Raw genomic sequence first — 18910 nt, forward strand, 5'->3', positions numbered from 1 at the left:
ACAGAGCATTATAAATGGTTGTAAATGTGGTTAAAGTAGTGCAATAGCTAGTTAAAATAATAAATCACGAATGCTGCTACAAGTCAATCGTCGCGGTATTTCGAAACGAATATTTCTTTGAACGCTAACTGTTGATGTTACATGTTTGGACATAAGGTAATGTTTACACGAACAGATGAATGTAACTCGGCATTTTTCTTGAAGAATCGGTTCATCAAATAAAAATATAAATCATGCATAAATTTACGGGTCTAAAATTGTTTATTTCTCAAAGATTATTACAATCACTTACAAGATCCATACTAATATTATAAATGCGAAAGTAACTCTGTCTGTCTGTCTGTCTGTCTGTCTGTCTGTCTGTCTGTCTGTCTGTCTGTCTGTCTGTCTGTCTGTCTGCTACTCAATCACGCCTAAACTACTGAACCAATTTGCATGAAATTTGGTATGGAGATATTTTGATACTCGAGAAAGGACATAGGCTACTTTTTATCCCGGGAAAATGACGCATTTCCCGGGAAAATAATTAAGGTTAAGGCTAAGGCTAAGGTAAACGCTAAGGCTTATCTGTCATTAAAACCGTTGCCATGACAACGGAATTTTGTTAATTTAATGTCATTATAATATTGATTATTCGCGACTTATTTCGCCACCTGAATTTTCCCGGGAAATGCGTCATTTTCCCGGGGTAAAAAGTAGCCTATGTCCTTTCTCGGGTATCAAAATATTTCCACACCAAATTTCATGCAAATTGGTTCGGTAGTTTAGGCGTGATTGAGTAGCAGACAGACAGACAGACAGAGTTACTTTCGCATTTATAATATTAGTATGGATTTTGAGAATATTTTTCGTGAAAAAAAAGCATAATTTGTATCATCACGCTACGACTAATAGGAGCAGAGTAACAGTAAAAAGTGTTACAAAAACGTGGAAAATTCTGACCCATTCTTTCTTATGTGACGCAAGCGAAGTTGCGCGGGTCAGCTAGTATAATATAAAACAATACGAAAATAATGTTCACAATATGCGCAGACGGTAATTCTATAATTTTATGATATTATGTTTATGATAAATTTTAACATTAACTTGCTTATCCTTTTAACATTAAAAACCCTTTCTCAACTGACTCTTCTTTTTTAAACACCTTCATAGTAATCTCTGCTCACACCCCAAGGTAGGCTGGCAGAAAATGCTACTGGCATTAAATCTGCCTTAATAAGTGTTTTACAATAAGTTTAAGGGACGGGCCACATCTGAAGGAAGATGCGTCGGGCGTAGCCTAAATAGTATGGGATTCGCAACGATGCATCATCGTTTGAGTGTGAACGCGTTACGCGACGGATAATACGCGACGCATGTTTCGTCAGATATGAACCTTCCCTAACTAAATAAATGCGTTAACAAACTTCGTTTTTCCTTTAAAACACTCAGTTTAAAAGGAAACAAGTTAAAGATTTCCGCTAACATTAAACGCCTAATTCCGTTTAGTTCTTGTTTTACAGTTACAATCATCTTATCATTTTTAATTATGTATATTTTTCAACCAATAGCTCATACAGTTTCACTCGCGTTTCACACACCTAGTTACTGAAATACACGTATTTTGCTCTACTTGTTGCATCATAAAACCAATTATAAACGAGATGACCTGTTTTACGCATTTTTAACTCATTGTTGTTTAACTGGCGGGCACGTAACTGAGGCTTGGCTTGAGTTCACCACGCCGACCAAGTGCGGGGTGATGACTTAGCATCCCTTCAAAAACGTTTAAGAATTCGTTTAAAAGTGATTATTATTTCTAATACATTGACTTCCAGTCTAGAATCCAGAATATCAGTATTTTACATGGAGCGACTGCCTATCTGACCTCCACAACCTAGTTACCTGGGTTATAACAGGATACCTTCCGGTAAGACAGGTTGTCAGGCTTTCAAGCTTCTGACTACCTACTGTTAACGACTGTTAAAGATCTTTGAAAATGACAGCCGGGACCTAGAATTTAACGTGTCTTCTGAAATACGGAGGAACTCTTTATGCATAAGATGGTCATCCATTCACAGAACAACCTCGGCAAGCGTGGCCTAACCTCAGAGATCGATCCGCGTGGCTGTTGTTAACTAAGCCATGAGCTCCTCTTACAAAAAACTGACGTTTAAAAATACCAATTGCTGTCCCACTGCTAGGAAAGGGTCTCTTCCCATGAGGGAAGGGATAGACATCGAGTTAACTAACATATTATTTTGTTGTACAGTGGTGAAGAGTCAAGCAACGCGACATCAGAAGCGGCGTCCGAGAAGAAGGAAGGCGGCGAGCCGGTGGCAGAGCGACGTCGTCCGCCGCGCAAGTCCGACATCGTCAACAAGTGGTCGCACGACAAGTTTAATGAAAACGAACAGGTGTGTCTTCACTAAAATCTTTCCCACCATTTATAATAATAATGTCCCTGCCGATCCGGCTACGGCGGTCAGTTTCATTGAAACTGGCCAACGTGCGAGAGGTCCCGGATTCGAATCCTGGGTCAGACCAAAAGTCTTTTCTGAGATTTTCTGTTAAACATTTTTTAGAAACTGCCCGGAGTTAGGAAGTTGAGGTCGCTAGTCCTCCGTGCCTCGGAGAGCACGTAAAGCCGTCGGTCCGGCGCCTGACCTCTCACTAGTCGTGTCGGTTATCCGGCCCATCGGGTTATGAGAGTAAGCGAATAGAGCGTGTACCTGTGTATTGCACACACTTGGACACTTTAAACCAAGTCCTGCACCTTTGGCCAGTCTCAATGACACTGACCGCTGTAGCTGGATACCGGCTAGGATAATATTAACACTTAACTCTTTGACTGCCACGGTCGGCGATACTCGACAAATCAGAAAGTGCTCACGACGCTTTCGTCGGATAATGTGGAGTCGTTGTGAGCGCGTTCTGATTTGTCGAGTATAGCCGACCGTGGCGGTCAAAGGGTTAATTATAAAACGTGACCTGTGTGAAATGCCTCTAAATCTTTTGCATTAATTCCAGGCACCAAAGTCCCGCGAGGAGTTGGTAGCGATCTATGGATACGACATTAGGAATGAGGACGCGCCGCCACACGCGAGACGTAACAGACGTTATGGGTAAGTGTAAAGTGATGATAAACGTTCTGTCTCGTTCTAACCAGGCTACCGAAGTGAAGAGAGAAAGAGACAGCAGTGCGGAGAGGCGATTTCCTACTACTATCGACAACCGGCTGGCTATCCAGAAATTTTGTATGAATATCTAATCAGCACCCCTAGCGGGCGTTGTAGGAACGAATTTTTTTATACATTTTAAATGTCAATCTTTCAATACTCTATAGTACTGGATGTAGACTGCGTTTTGTAATATTGTAATAGCCGAAAAAAATACACATTTTGTTTAGTGGCACTTGAAAGTATATACGTGACAAGTGACAATGATAGTTTTAGTTAAACTTTTCAGCATTCAGACAGAAATTACTTGATTTGAGTGTGAAACATTAATCATCCTTATACTCGATACGGGACTCGAGATTGCGCATCAAAAGGTCTCTGGTCATTATATTGGGCACTCAAAAATACCCTAATGATAAAGTTCTAAACTCGCATTTCACTTAAGGCCTTACCTCTCCCCTCCTTTGGGAGGAGACCCTTGCTAAGCAGGGATATCTGTGGCATAGTTTGGGTTTAAGAATAAAGCAGAATGAAAAGCCACCCAACAAATACCTTAATTATTATTTATACTACAAGAATATTGTTCATTAAGCTACAAAAGTAAAAATGTAATTAATATTTATTTGTAACTAAAATGACTAACTTATTATTTTGTATCGCAACACTGTGGGAGGTATAGACACTGGCGGTTAGTGACATTGAAATGATTTCAGCATGCTGTGTTTATGAAATTTGCGTTTTATTTTATTACTTTCTTATATTTTAATTAATTAGCTTTTTATATCTCATTTTGCACGAATATTTTTGTTGTTACACAATATTTTTTTGTTGCAAATATGGTTGTGTCACAATAGTTATTTTAGATCTAGATGTTTATTTTAAATATTCTAAGATTAGTAATTAGATGTTTTTTTTAATAGCATAAAATATATAATGTATTGTGTTAATAGTAAATAGTTACCGTGTTGTCACATTGACGGTTGACTTTTTATTCTTTGTCTATCTAGTAAAAAAATATGTATTTGTCAGCAATCGGATGACCTACCCGATCATAAGTGAGAAATACTTATACCGATCAACCTATAGATTTATTATCGCAAGTAGAAATAAAACTTACTATCTTACTTTCGATCAAACAGAACACGGGTTAGATATTGTTTAATATAAATTATGATTTTTTGTGTTGCTGTAGTAAATACTTCTTCGTAGGTATTGGAATTGCTTCAATTTAATTAAGATAATATAAAAATATTTCTTAAGATACGGATAAGCTTGGATGGTTTGATAGATAAACGTACGAAGTACGTATACGAAACCGATTGATGTAGCAGCACATTAGAAAAAAGAAATGTTTTTATATTGCACAATGTTCTTTACATCCGCTTTTCATTTGAATATTTCTTTACTTCTTTATATTCCTTACTTACATATTGTTTTGTGTCATCAGGCGTGGGCCTAACAAGTACACTCGAACATGGGAAGACGAGGAGGCGTACAGGCGCCAGTCGGCCGCGCAGCTAACTCCGCGCAAACCACCTACGGCCGAAGACTTCCCAGAACTGGATCCTAGCAAGAGACAAGGGTGAGTACCCGCTTATTTTTTAGTTTATTTGTTTTGCACAAACGAATTAATAAATAGTGGTCAGATAGAAGGCACTTACTCTCATTTCTATTATTGTAATCTGTGGAAACGTCATTGATTGTACTGTAATTTTATCTCATTGTATATTTATATGTAAGTCTAATTGTACAATTGTTGTTTTCCCTAATAAAATAAAAATAAAAAATAAAAACACTATCAGACACTTAAACCGTAAAACTGGCCCGGAACGTCCGTGTAAAAGTGGTTGTTCCGTCGTGAAACATTAAATAAAGGTTCAATCCATCGCTGCGATATCCACACCAGCCTCCATCGTAGAGGCGCTCCTAGCTACTTGCGCTCACCAGCCGGTAAATGATCCGTAGGTAATGCTACCTTTATGATGTTCGAACTGAGCGATTCCGCGCTTTGAAGGGCACGCCAAATTTGATCCTGGTAGTCGTCAATTACGATAACAGGCGTTAAGCCATGCCAAAAGTCTTCAGACAGCTTGAACAACTTTGATACAGGTCGACCATTAACTGCATATAGTCAAACATTACATTGAATTATATGTATATTCTTTTCTGTCGTAGTAAACCGCGCACCCCCCGGCCTCGCTCCAAGTCGCAGCCTTCCTCCGGCTCGCCAGTAGAGAACGGCTCGCTGCGGCGCCAGGCCTCCATCAAGAGCAAGAAGCCGGCCGCCCGCGCCGGCACGGGCCGCGTGCCGCGCCCCAGTAACAAGGACAAGATGCCCAATATTGAGAACCTGACTATTACCGCCAACGTTCATAATAATAACAAGTGAGGTTTTGATTTCTAATTATGTAAAACACACGCCGAGTATATTGTGTGTCTGAATGCAAGCAAAGAGGCTTTAATTGAGTGCAAGTGACAGGATAGACGTCGTTGCTGTTATATCTCCATTATATTATTATGCACACGTTTTCTAAATGCTGATTTAAAAATTTTCGTCCTTACAACTTGCGGTTATACTCAGACAAAAACTTTATTAGCGCGTCCTGAATTGTATGAATTATAAGTATTTCGGTGTAATAGTGTAAACAGCGAGTTATAGTGCGTGCACGGTCACAAGTGACGCAAGCTCGTATTATTATTATTAGTAAGTCAATATTCATATGGATTTAACGTCAATTTTCTTACATATTGTGTGTGGTAAACACGTGCATACACGCACATATATGCTCTCGAAAACGATATGGACATATAAAATGCTGATCTAAACCTGCTCAAAGTATGATGGAATTATTAATTAAGTATGCCAGTATGCAAATACAGACAGATATTTTTGCAAAGAAATAAGCCGTATTACGAGGACCACTGTCATCAAAACCCTAACTGTGTGAAGTAAAACATAATTTTATTATCTATACTAATATTATAAAGCTGAAGAGTTTGTTTGTTTGTTTGTTTGTTTGATCGCGCTAATCTCAGGAACTACTGGTCCGATTTGAAAAATTATTTCACTGTTAGATAGCCCATTTATCGACGAAGGCTATAGGCTATATATCATCACGCTACGACTATTAAGAGCGGAGTAGTAACGAAAAATGTTACAAAAACGGGGAAAATTATGACCCATTCTCTCTTACGTGACGCAAGCGAAGTTTCGCGGGTCAGCTAGTGGATATATAAAATGTTGTTCTAAACCTGCTCAAAGTATGATGGAATCATTAGTTAAATGTGCCAGTATGCAAATACAGACAGATATTTTCGCAAAGAAATAAGCCGTACTACGAGGACCACTGTCATCAAAACCCTAACTGTGTGGAGCAAAGCATAATTTTATTATTATGTATATTGGTGGTACAGATATAAAGTCATGTCATAATTTCCAGTCAAGGTCAGGCCCAGCGCAAGGTGAACGCGACGGTGGCGCAGCAGAGACCCGTGCCCACTGACCAGGGGAAGAAGAAACCGCCCGCTAATAATGCACAGGTAACACAGAAGCTAGTTAAATAGTAGATGTAAGGTCTTCAGATACCACAAATCATAAAGTCGTCTAATTTGCATATGTTTTTTTTTTGTATTCTTCTTATTCCACTTTACGTAGGCTCGGTACAACATGTTTACTTGAAGAACTAGAGATTTGATTGATATTTGGCCAAACGTCAAATCTTCTGTCGAATCCTAAATTTAACGGAAAATTTGGAAAGGGAATTACGGCAGTGGTGGGGATTCAGGCTTTTGGCATAGCCCAAATGTATAGGACACTGCACCTTTGGGGAAGGATTTTGTAAAGGCTACAGTCCCTCGGGAGTTTGTGCTACTGATCTCGAGTGGAGACAAATCGTTTCATATCAGAGATACAAACGGCATTATGCTGCTCCAGAGATGTCCGAAGTAGAAAATAGTGGAGACATCGTGTATGAAAATTTTACTTCATAAAGAATGTTATTTCTTGTCAGGGACTACCGCAACCGACTCCGACGCCGAACAAGTCCCCGCCGCAACAGCCCTCCGCCCCGCAACAACAGAAGCAACAACAACAACACAATCAACAAGGACAACAACAGCCTGCTTCTGGTACGTACCAACTAGTATACGAACAATTACTAACTCACTTGTTTGAGACTGAAAACCCTTAGTGCTCATTCACGTTGACTCGCGGGCGCGGTGGCGGGCGCGGTCGCGAAATATCAAACATATGGCGATGTACCGAAGTGTTCACGTACAAACCGTGCGCGCGGTCTAAGTCGCGGGCGAGCTAGCGGCGTCGCGCGCGGCCCGCGAGGCGCGCTCGCGCCAATATCAAACAAGTGAAGATGTTCGTGTGTGTTCACGTCGAACTAGCGGTGGCGGGCGCGATCCACTCGCGACGTCAAGTAAGATCAACCAGTTTGAGCCAGTTTGAGCCAAACGCCCGCCTGGCAGCCAACGTGAACACAAATCGCCACGTCCCCGCGCTCGCGACCGCCACCGCGCCCGCGAGTTCCAACGTGAACAAGCACTTATTGTGTCGCCATTTTCCGCTGGCGTAAAATTTTACAACGTTTCTGTATTCATGTTTGGTTCAATAGTGATAAATGTATAGAAAATAAATCGAGTACCTTGAATGTATTCAGGTAACAAAAAAATTGCATCGTAATCAAATAAAACTATCACTTTTCACATGCACATATTTACTTTTTTGCGGAATCGGTCGGTTCTTTCTTAACGTATCTTCGGAATGTAAGACATTGCTATATTTCATGTAAATATTCAGAAGTGTAGCCAGGGCAGCGTGATTATGTTTAGTTAAACCAAGACTGTTTTTTTATTAACTAATTTCATTAACATAGGCGGTGGCAGTAAGCGATACAGCAGCCTACGTCAAAGGCCGCTAGCTGAGCCGTACACGCCGCAACAACAACAACAACAGCAGCAGCAGCCACAGCAACAACAACAGCCCCAACAACAACAGCAACAGCCGCAGCAGCAACAACAACACAGATATCATGCTGGTTAGTAGCACTATACACAAGCAATTAATTTTTGTTTACGTCTATGTCTTGTTGGCCGATTTCGGCTACGGCGGCAAGTTTCATTGAAACCAGCCAACTGTGCCGGCCTATCTGTATAGCTTTTTACAATACTGAATGTATCATATTAAGACTGACAGAATTATCTGTAATTTACTCATACAATATCTTTTGCAGCTTTATTTTTATAATATTAAAATTCAGTTTCCTCGCATGAACTTTGATATGATTTAAGTTTTTTTTATAGGGTTTTCTGAATCTTTTAGGCCTGTTTATGTTAGTTAATTATTCGACCGTATGTAATGAATATTGTTACATTATATTATAATCTACATAGCAGGTCCAGGCGAGTACGTAGGTCCAGCGGCGGGCGGACACCCGCCCCCGGCGGCGGGGCCACACGCACATCCACAACACATTATACACCAGGTAAATATATATTATTAAGTTCATGTGTGATTGTTTGAACTCCTTTCACGTCAAGCATCTGATTTTGCATTACAACAGATATATAGATAATATGTCGTAAAAGATTTTTTCAGCCAAAAATTATCACGCTGATCCACCAGTCTGCCCCAATAGAGTATTTTTTTCGGGAGTTACTATATTTTAGCGAATCTGCACTCAAATCCGTCAGCTACATGTCATGAAAGTCAGCAAGCAGATAAATAGGCAGTGTTTTTTTTATTTTTTAAATCTTTATTTGACAAAGGGGCTGGTTCAGACATGAACATATAACCCCTATAATAACAATCATATAAACTATACAACTCCTATATTACAAACATAACTTAAAACGTAATTCTTCTGTCAACTGTTTTCTTATACAGTTTATACAGAGCATAAGCCCCCACAGAGACAGGGAAGGACAGCATAAAATAGGCAGTGTTTGTTTGACAATATGTATTTATTTGTATGTTTGTAACAGCAGGTCCGCAGCGGGTCGCACGCCTCGTCCCCGCCGCAGCACGCGCTCCCTCCCCCGCAGCCGCCCGCACAGCACACGCAACAGGTAACTACCTAACTATGCATATTATGTCTTTATCCGACCTGGCTAATGAAGATAAAGAGATCTCATTTTTAAATAAGCTATTGCCAAATTCACTGACCACAGTTATGAATGTCTGAACTATCCATTCAGTAGATAAGGCCTATTATAAGTGTGATTTCTTAAGAAAGATAACATGCTAAAAAAAAATTAATTTTAATGTATTTGTTTTAAAAAACGGCCTATAAAAAACTTAACAAAGACGACAAGTTTTACTACTGCCGGTTATTTTTGTATATTTAACAGAAAATATAAATTAACTCTTATATGTTTATTCATAAGTTATGGTTATTATATTAGCAGGTACGGCTGGGCATTCTGGAGCAGCAGCAACTGGCCGCCGTCCCACACCCCCACCACTCTATACACAATATGCCACAACCACACACCATGGGTAAATACATCTTCACTTCATTGACCCTTGTCTAGTAGCTATTGGGCATTATTTGTACATTTCTATTGGTTGTTGCAGGTCAACTACAGCCATCACAGGGCTACGCTCCACCAGCGATGATGCCCGCTCAGTATATGCAGGTAAGGAAATATAAATCTTAAAATAAAATATCTAGCAGAGCGTTATCCAACCCCCGGTTTCTGAGGTGCATTTAGCAATAGTTTATCTATTCAATAGCGTTCGAACTCATATAAAAAATAACGCTATTGAATAGATAAACTACCGCTATATGCACCTCAGAAACCGGGGGTAAATGATTTGTTTAGTGAGATACTGTTCGTTATCAATGTAAACGAGGCCGGATATCGCTTTAAGCTCAAATTCTACTAAAAATGTTCTGGACGTCTGTTATCTTTTGGTCGTTTTCAACCGTCAATGAATAATTGTATTTGTATTCCAGCAGAGTGGTAGTGGCGCAGTGTTCGGCGGCGCCATGTTCCCGGCCGCCCCGCACGCCCCGCACCCGCCTCATGCCCCCCACGCCCCGCACGCGCCACACACACAACACGCGCAACACGCGCCTTACCAGCATCAGATGTATCCACACCATAATTATGTACGTATTCTTTTTTAATATTACTGTTTTAATACCTAAATTTGGCGTTTTAAAATGTTTTTACGACCGTTTTTCAAGGCTATCTAGCTATAGCGGTCATAGTTGCCAAGCCTGCGACATTAAGATCTTTTAGACTTCACGCAGACTTCACGCATATTCGGATCGGCAGTGTTTATCGAACAATAAAACCGACACGAATTATTACTGCTCTTGTTCAGTTTGTGCCGATCGGAGAGTTCCTTCGAGTCCGATCGTCATAATTTAATTGAAACATTCAGGCGCGGCGATGTTAAGAAACATTTTTTCAGAACATTCATCTACACGTGTCGAACCGAACATGTGTGTTTAGATATTCTTTTTTGTCAGTTCGGTTCGACAATATTTATCGAACATAAAAACTGCCTTGACTCACTCGTTCGGCTCGTGCCGATCGCGTCCATCTATACATATTTGATTTTGCTAGGTCGATTAATGCCGAACCGAATATTATGTACCTATCAATTCTCAGAGATTTTGATGTAGCAGCGACGATAAGCTCCTTTAGAAAATCTAAACGACGTGAAGTAGATGTATGTCGGGTGACATGCTGACATTATATGTGATGCGCAGGCGCAGGCGGGCGGCGTGACGTACTACAACATGGCGGAGCAGGAGGCGCCGCCCGCGCCGCGCGCCACGCGCCGCCCCACGGCCGCCATCCCCATCGTCAGCCCGCACCACGCCGAGCGGTGACTATCCATACTTATATTATTTACGCTTTCCCGGCTAAACAGCGATTCTGATGATATTTGCTATTTAAAGCAACGAAGATCGGAAGACGAATATAGCTTATTTTTCTGTAGACTTCCACGGCGAACTAAAATCGCGACCACAACTGTTGTTACTACAAATATAAATAGCAAAGTTTTAAAATAGGTATGAATGGATTCTCATAACACCCATGAAGCAAATTCTGAAATATTAATGACTCCAACAAAACTTAAAACCTAACAGTACTTTTCTCGACTCCATTATCGAATTCGGCATCTCTACCACTTGCATATACCTTTACATTCGCCCTATTATATTATATTCCTTAACAGTGTTTATAACTTTACAGGCCAGCAAACTCCACAGAGAAGGACAACATCGACAGGATCGTTGAGAACATGTTTGTAAGGAAACCGTGGCCGGCGACACACGGCGCCGGTAAATATACAACTGAATTCTCTCATTATTAATTAGTTATTGTGTCAATATTTCTTTTTACGTTTAGCTTTTGCCAAATAGTTTATTCTGATAGTGATGAGGTTCTTTTGATAGATTACCTATAGCTGGCTTGTAAGATTTATATTGTTATGAAAAAGAAGTTTAATATCAACTAAGTTTAAAGGCTGTCTCTGGTGAGAACGTCTTAGTGTTTTAAATAAATAGTTCCCTGATCGCATCTGGGAATGCGGCAGCCAGTTATTAGAAAACTATTATAATTAAGGAAATGTTATTAATTTCGGGATTACTTGAGGGAATTTTCCACCTTAGAATTTGTAAATTATGTTTGTTCATAATAACGTGAACTCAATTTTAATTGATTGCATTAAATATTTATTAATGTTATCAATTCTCATTCAATATATTTTGCTTACAATAAACATATTTTTTAGCTTGAATAGTAATTGCTAATTAATTGTTATCAAAGATTTGCTCTGGGCGAAGTTGTCCCTGCAAGCGTGGTTGCAGTCTAGAATGCAATAGAAGTAACAAGAATATAAAGAAGACTTTACTAAAGGGAGAGAAGCTCCCACTTTCAGTTTATTTCACGTTTTTATCTTTCTGTTAGTACATCTTTGATTTTATGTTGCGTAGAAAGAGTATTTTAGAATATTCTTTAGATATTTTACGTGTTAGAGTATTAGTATATGTAATTTTTGGGTTATATATCATATAAGAGCTGCAAGCTGCGGCTTGTCGTATTTATTATTATATTTATGTAGCGGAAGTTGATTTATATTGATGTATAATTGGTTAATTTGACATTCTCAATTCAGTTTATTAAAATAAACAGATTTTTTGATTTCGTCGCGTTATATTTAAGTTTATTTATACCTATAATATAAAGTATTAGCTTAGGTTTGTAGTTTTACTATAAGTATTTAGTATATTTTAGTTGTATATTATTATAACTCTATTAGCAACAACTATATTTAACAAAAACGTAGTCACAACTTCCTACAGCAAATTAAAAAGGTGGCTTCGAATCCCACATCGGACAAATAATATTTATGTGATGAACACAAGTATCTGTTCTGAGCCTAGTTGTAAATGTATCTATATAAGTATGTATTTAGAAGTATCTAAGTATGTTTAACAGTTATTTGATAAGTATAATACAAACAGTTTAGAATCAAATGACAGTGTGAGAGTTGTCCAATAATATTTATAATATTTATTCATATATCAACAGATTCAAAAGAAAAGCAGACAGACCGCAGTTCCCAAGAACCACAGAGCAAAGAGTCATCGCAACCTAACAGTCTAACATCAAGCTCTATATCAACCGACTCCAAACCTTCTGAGAGCAGAGAAGAGAAGCAAGAAGAGAAAGAAGAAGAGAAGACAGAACAAGTAGAGAAGGTCACGCAGGAGAGTACGGTCACGAGAGAAGATGCCTGACTGCTAAGGATAAGGCTGTATGATAGGTATACAGAGAAAATTTATAGCAAGAGATAATTCCTTTTTTTATTTATCAGACGGTCATGCTTTTAGGACTTTGTAAGGCTGGGAATTCTAAGAAGTTCTATAGTAATTTTTATTTGGTTATACATTTTCATTTCTCTGGTCTTTGCCTGTCCCTATAGGAAGAAGGCGTCATTTTATTCAGATATAAATTGTAATAGCTTTTATAGGTTTTGCTGTTTTCTGTATTTTGCAACGGGAAGCTAATTTTCCCGTTTGGGTATAAAATATATTGAACACCCAAAGTATGGATCTTTTGAGGGTCAAACTACACTGAAAAGGAAATAATCTTATTAATTTTGGTTTTGTTTTGAAATCATAGCAGAATCATTGCTTAAATAGAAATATGGCAATATTTCTCAAATAAACTATTAAAAAGGATCACTGCTTACGGATTTTTTTTAAATAAAATAAATGATCACTGAATTTTAGTTAAGTTAGTTATTCGAAAATTTTTGGTTCCCATTTTGCATAGATTTTGTGGCCTTATAAAGGCCGATTGTAAATATATTAGGACTACCCTTGTATGACAATATCGTTTTAATATAATTTTAGGTAAAACTTGTATAGAAAGAATTAAATCTATTCTTTCTTGTACTAATTCTAAATTGACAATTGTCAAAAATTAAGAATAAAATTTGACATAAATGTCAAATAAATGACATTTTGTTAGTCATTTGTCATAAAGCGACTATTTTCGTTAGTCATTTGACATAAAATGACTATTTATTAGTCATTTTGATATAATGACGTTTCAAATAAAAGTCGATTTAGCATAAAACTTGACCTAAAATTGGATAAATAATTCGATCACTATTCTAAATATTATAAAGTGTAAATTAAATCTTAATATTATAATCGTTCGAATAAAATTTTAGAATAACTTATGACAAATAAAAATTATACTTCGTATTAAATCATACATATCTGAGTTTGAGATTAAATATAAATTAGGCCAAAACTTTAAAAAAAACTAAATCTATTAAGAAAATATTTCGAAATTGTCGCGTGACATGTTGCTTAACATTGTTGTAATGTTGTGAAACATAAAGAGATACATGCTTATCTACCGGATAGGCTAACCAGCACTTATCTCTAAGCTATTAAACCTGGCAATCTCAGTGTGTAATTAGTTTCTATAATAAAGTGTGACCGTCTGACAATATTCTAAATTTTAGAGATTTTTCAAAATATACTATTTTGGCTGTGTTAGTTCTGTGCGGTTGTAAAAATAATAACTTGTAACACGTGAAAGTTCAAATACGATAAATATTAAGGGTTTTGAAAGCCTCGTATCAAATTATTCCGATTCTCCGATCCATTTTAATACACGAACAAATTGCCTTAAAACTTAGTACACTGATAGACCGTAGTTATCGACTAGAGTAGTAACTAGTAAACATGATTGTGTCTCGCTCTCGCATAAGTAAAAGAAAAAGGACAGATACGAGGCGGTTATAAATTTTACTAGAATTAAAATTGGTGTTGTTATAGGCAAATATTATAGGCCTAAATGTGTGTTTCGAACAAATTTATTATTAGAAAAGTAGACATTTTCTTGTCGAACTTCTTATGAATAGAATTGAAGTAGATAATTAGTTGTAACTCTTAAAACCTAGGCCATTTTTTAATTTTCTAAAGGTAAAATTTGATATACGAAAGGGAATTCATTAGAGTTATTTTTTACAACCAAACAGATAACAATAGGAATAAAATCTTGAAAATAAGGGCTGAATTCCTCTTCGTCAGGTGTGTTTATTCGAGGAATATTTTGACGTATTTGACACGATTTAGAACACGTTGTCTGTGTGAAAATTCGGCCCAAACTATCATATCTTCGTTGACTCATTGTTCGATTTTATATGGGAGTATATTTATTGTGTATGTATTAGTCATGTAGAGTATTTTTGTATTAGACGATATAATAAAAGTCCGTTATGATCAATTGTAGAGCGACTCTCTACCACTATTTACAACCTGCCGAGGGAGACATGTTGTATGAAAATCTGATCAGCGCCTCTAGCGGGCGTCGTACGTACTATTTTTGCAGTACATTTTAAATGACAAACTCTCGATACTCGACAGTACCGACTGTAGAGAATCGTGCTACTGATTATCTCGGGTCAAGTCGATTTGGTAGGTGTAAAAATGTGTACTAAAATGTAAAAATAGTTTTGGTGTCTAATCTAATTGACCAGTGATCATTGTGACTTTTGAAATAAGATTTTGTCACAGCAATCGGTTGTTAATCGATTAATCGAATGGGTAATTGAAATCGGTTGCTTTTTACTTCGATATATTTTTAATCGATGAGTGTCTTACCACAGTAGAGCTACTATGATGAATAATCTAAATTATAACTAGCATTAGTTATTTAAATTATCAAGTCAATTCTTAAATAATGCTTTTGCAATAGCGTCTGCATCTACGGCAGTTTAAGGTGGTCAGTACAGTTCGGGTTTGATTCCCAAACGGCACATTTTTATTTTGAAAACTGACAAACTTTGATTCTTATATGCGTTGTTGTTTTGAGTTCAACCGGTGATGAGGTAAGTAATGGTGCAATAAAAGTGAGATTTTATATTATTGTAATTCACTGCCGCTGTGCTCTACGAGGTCTAGGATTCGATTACCGGATCGCAAAGAACTGAGTTATACCAATTTGGAATATTCTGAATAGTAGCCCATAGTTCCATATGTGCCCATTATATGTCGATAGACTCCCCCTATTACATGGAACTAGCTTGTAAAAAACGTAAGTGTATTTTACACATCTCTGTCGATACCAGACTTAGTAACAGGCGTATGTTACGCTTCCGATAAACAAGAGACTTATATAAAGAAGAAAATTCGTAGTACGTTTTTTGAACACCAAATAATTTTATAAGTAATAATATAATAAGGTTTACTATTTATTATATCGTCTAATATGAAAAACAGATGTGTCTGTCATTGTATATCTGATTGGGAACATGTTAGTAGCTCTGTTATAAATTATTTTATATATCCAGTGATCGAAATGTCTGAAATGTAGGTTTAATGTACACACTTCACGATATGGGTATGGCATGGATATGATATGAAAAAAGCCTAGAAATTATTCTTGTATAATTAATTTGTCGAAGGGTATATCTTTGTCCCTTTCTTGCTTGTGAGTGAATAATGTAAAAGAATGAGATGCAAAACGTATACGGATACGTATGTATACGTTTACGTTCACGTAAACGGTACCGCTATTCTTTCAGTTACTAGATACTCTAAGGTATTACAAATATCTTCGAAACTAGGCAACTAAAGTATGGTGAAAATAGAAAAGTTCCGATATATATTTCTTGATATTTCGGTCAAATGACATCGGCATTAGTCGCGAGAGAAATTGACAATTTGACTGAATAAGATGAAAACTCGATTTCACCACTTATAGATAACAATCGGATAAACTTATCAGATGGAATTTTGATACATTTGCTGTCACTTTAACTAGCAGGTAGGTTATCTGACACATTTATAAGTAGTTAGACTAGGCCCTACGAGTACACTTACCTCATACTCTCGTCTCATCGTCACTCATAAGACCTATTTTAATAAAAAAACGAGACATTTTTATTAATACAAAAGATATTAAATAGAGTTTTTTTCATAACATATCCAGGCCTCATATCCTTCAAAACGACCGCAAAAATTCGTCAGCATTATGTCATATTAATTGTTGTGCGTTTGTATAAAAAAATGGTGTTTTTTTTTCGTTTTTTTTTATTATTCGCGATCTCAGATGCTTTGTTCGTTGTACTCGCGTCTTGTTATTATATTTTATTATGAAATGACGTAATGTTATATTTGGTTTCGCGTCTGACGCTTCATGTCTTCGTAAATGCAAATTTTCAGTTTTTTTATAACCTCTCTTTCATTAATGATATAGCCTTCTAACCCTCGGTAATATCGTATCGCCTTATTAAATACTCGGGCCATTTCAAACGTGTGAACGAAGTCATGTCATTTTATCGGAGTCTCGTGCTCGCACTTACACATTGTCACACTCATTTCATTCTTTTGATTATAACGTAGTTCGCACGTTTGTAACAGATTATATATGTGTTGCCAAACAACTTGAACAATTTCGCTACATCGTAGTGAAAGATTTTCAGTGTGCAACGTGCAACGGCGAAGGCTATTGCGCTTCGATTTTCCGACTGGTAGAACAATCAACCGAGTAGCCTCTGCACTGAGTCTACATTCAGTTTGCTTTCTATTACCACAATTTGCGTTCAAGAAGTTAAGCGGCATCTATATTTGATGTTTAAAACTACTTGACATGAATTTGTGGGTCTATCCCACTAGTCCCGTTGAGTTGTCCTGTTGTCACACAACAACTGAATGGAACCAGTTCTTTTGACCCTTCCTTCTGTCCCATTAGTCCCGTGATTTTTCTGCAACGGGACAACTGGCACCAAAACAGTGTCACTTGTCCCGCCACGGGACAACTGGGACCAAATAGTGCCAGTTGTCCCGTCACGGGACAACTCAACGGGACTAGTGGGATAGACCCGAATTTGTTCTTTCAAAATACCCTAGAGGGCGATGACCAATTTACTGTATAACAATTTTTAATTGCAATCGAGAAATTGATGGTTTAAGGAAATTGTCTGTATGTTTTATCTCTATTGTTTCTACGTCAACACTTATTTGAGGGAAAGAGAAGGTTATATATTTGTGAATAAGAGGACACGTCTCATATTTAAAATTGTTTATGTTTCACAATTTCGTTTGTATGTTTACACGACTCGTATATTGTAATAATTTTGCAATTTTGTATGAAATAAACTAGATTTAATGACCTTATACATCACATTAGGTTTAAGGCTGCTAATATTTGTTGTTTTTGTGCACTAGTTCTGTCTCTTTTACTCATACAATAAGATTTGAGACGGTACTGTGTTTGAAAATTAGCGAATATAAATAAAGAAATGGAGTGCCACCACCTTTGTTAAAAATATGTTACAATAATTTCGTTTCCTCACTAAGTTCGACATTACAATGGGACCCTACCGAGTGTTCCACAGTTTATTTCATACAAAATTTGTATTTGTATATCTGTGTGCGTGACCTCGCTTTTAGCGTGATGTTATGTCGGTCATATATTTTAGTACACCAATCTTCCAATATTTACTAGTATTGGGACGTAACTTGAAGGTAAAGAGTTGTATCAAATTAAAACAAAACAAATGTTGATCGTATTTTGACTGTAAAGAATATTACTGATCAGAGTGATCAAAAAAGGTATCATTTATTTTATAAGAAGAGTTTGGAATTCAACCCGTTAGATGGCGTTGTAGGTACACTAAGTTGTCTATAAAATGTATGAATTTCAGGGTTTGCAACTGTTATTAACAGTCATTCAAATACTTTGACACAGCTCGATAATGAAGTATATTCTGTATAAAATGGTTGCGTCCTAATATTAGAGAAATCTCCACAGCTATGTATAAGAATATAGATAAAAACAATGTTGTACGTAACTAGTCTTTTTTATAAGCAAATCCAGAAAGTTCTATGCGAAAAAGCAATACACATTGACAGTATAATTTTAAAAATACCTTTTTTAAGAATGTCGGTGTATAAATTCTTTGTCGCGAGAAACTTAGGAGTTATTTTTAAATAAATATAAAAAAATCACTATAAAAAATAAATACAATAAGTCTGGCAATAACACGAGTTCTAAACGATATTTTTTAAAAAAACGAAGGCAAAAAAATTGTAAAAAAAATAATGCTTTTGTAAACTAAGCTGGTTATTTATTATGATAAGTAAATCTTCTAAAACTGAGTTGTTTTGTTTTATTTGTACCCCACTGTCTTCGCTCCATGTATAATACTGGTATTCAGCTGCATCCGGTGAGACTGGTAACCGACTCCAACATAG

At 37.1% G+C, this 18910-nt stretch overlaps 1 protein-coding gene across 6 annotated transcripts in view; it reads left to right on the top strand.

Annotated features, from left to right (window-relative positions):
- LOC142982911 (uncharacterized) overlaps nt 1-18814 on the top strand; it is a 33987-nt gene extending 15173 nt beyond the window's left edge. Inside the window, exons 4-18 of one of the 6 annotated variants that reach the window (XM_076129643.1) lie at nt 2252-2396; nt 3010-3104; nt 4606-4740; nt 5334-5543; nt 6599-6698; nt 7169-7286; nt 8042-8203; nt 8559-8650; nt 9153-9233; nt 9573-9663; nt 9742-9803; nt 10124-10279; nt 10889-11007; nt 11379-11467; nt 12720-18814. In XM_076129643.1, the coding sequence (XP_075985758.1) occupies nt 2252-2396; nt 3010-3104; nt 4606-4740; nt 5334-5543; nt 6599-6698; nt 7169-7286; nt 8042-8203; nt 8559-8650; nt 9153-9233; nt 9573-9663; nt 9742-9803; nt 10124-10279; nt 10889-11007; nt 11379-11467; nt 12720-12928 (1864 nt within the window). In that variant the 3' untranslated portion in view covers nt 12929-18814. Of the gene's footprint in view, nt 1-2251; nt 2397-3009; nt 3105-4605; nt 4741-5333; nt 5544-6598; nt 6699-7168; nt 7287-8041; nt 8204-8558; nt 8651-9149; nt 9234-9569; nt 9664-9741; nt 9804-10123; nt 10280-10888; nt 11008-11378; nt 11468-12719 lie in introns of all 6 variants that reach the window. The other 5 variants (XM_076129639.1, XM_076129640.1, XM_076129641.1 and 2 more) reach the window with 5 other exon arrangements.
- The last annotated feature ends 96 nt before the right edge of the window (nt 18815-18910 follow it).

This window comes from Anticarsia gemmatalis, chromosome 22, assembly GCF_050436995.1.
Source record: "Anticarsia gemmatalis isolate Benzon Research Colony breed Stoneville strain chromosome 22, ilAntGemm2 primary, whole genome shotgun sequence".
Taxonomy (NCBI): domain Eukaryota; kingdom Metazoa; phylum Arthropoda; class Insecta; order Lepidoptera; family Erebidae; genus Anticarsia; species Anticarsia gemmatalis.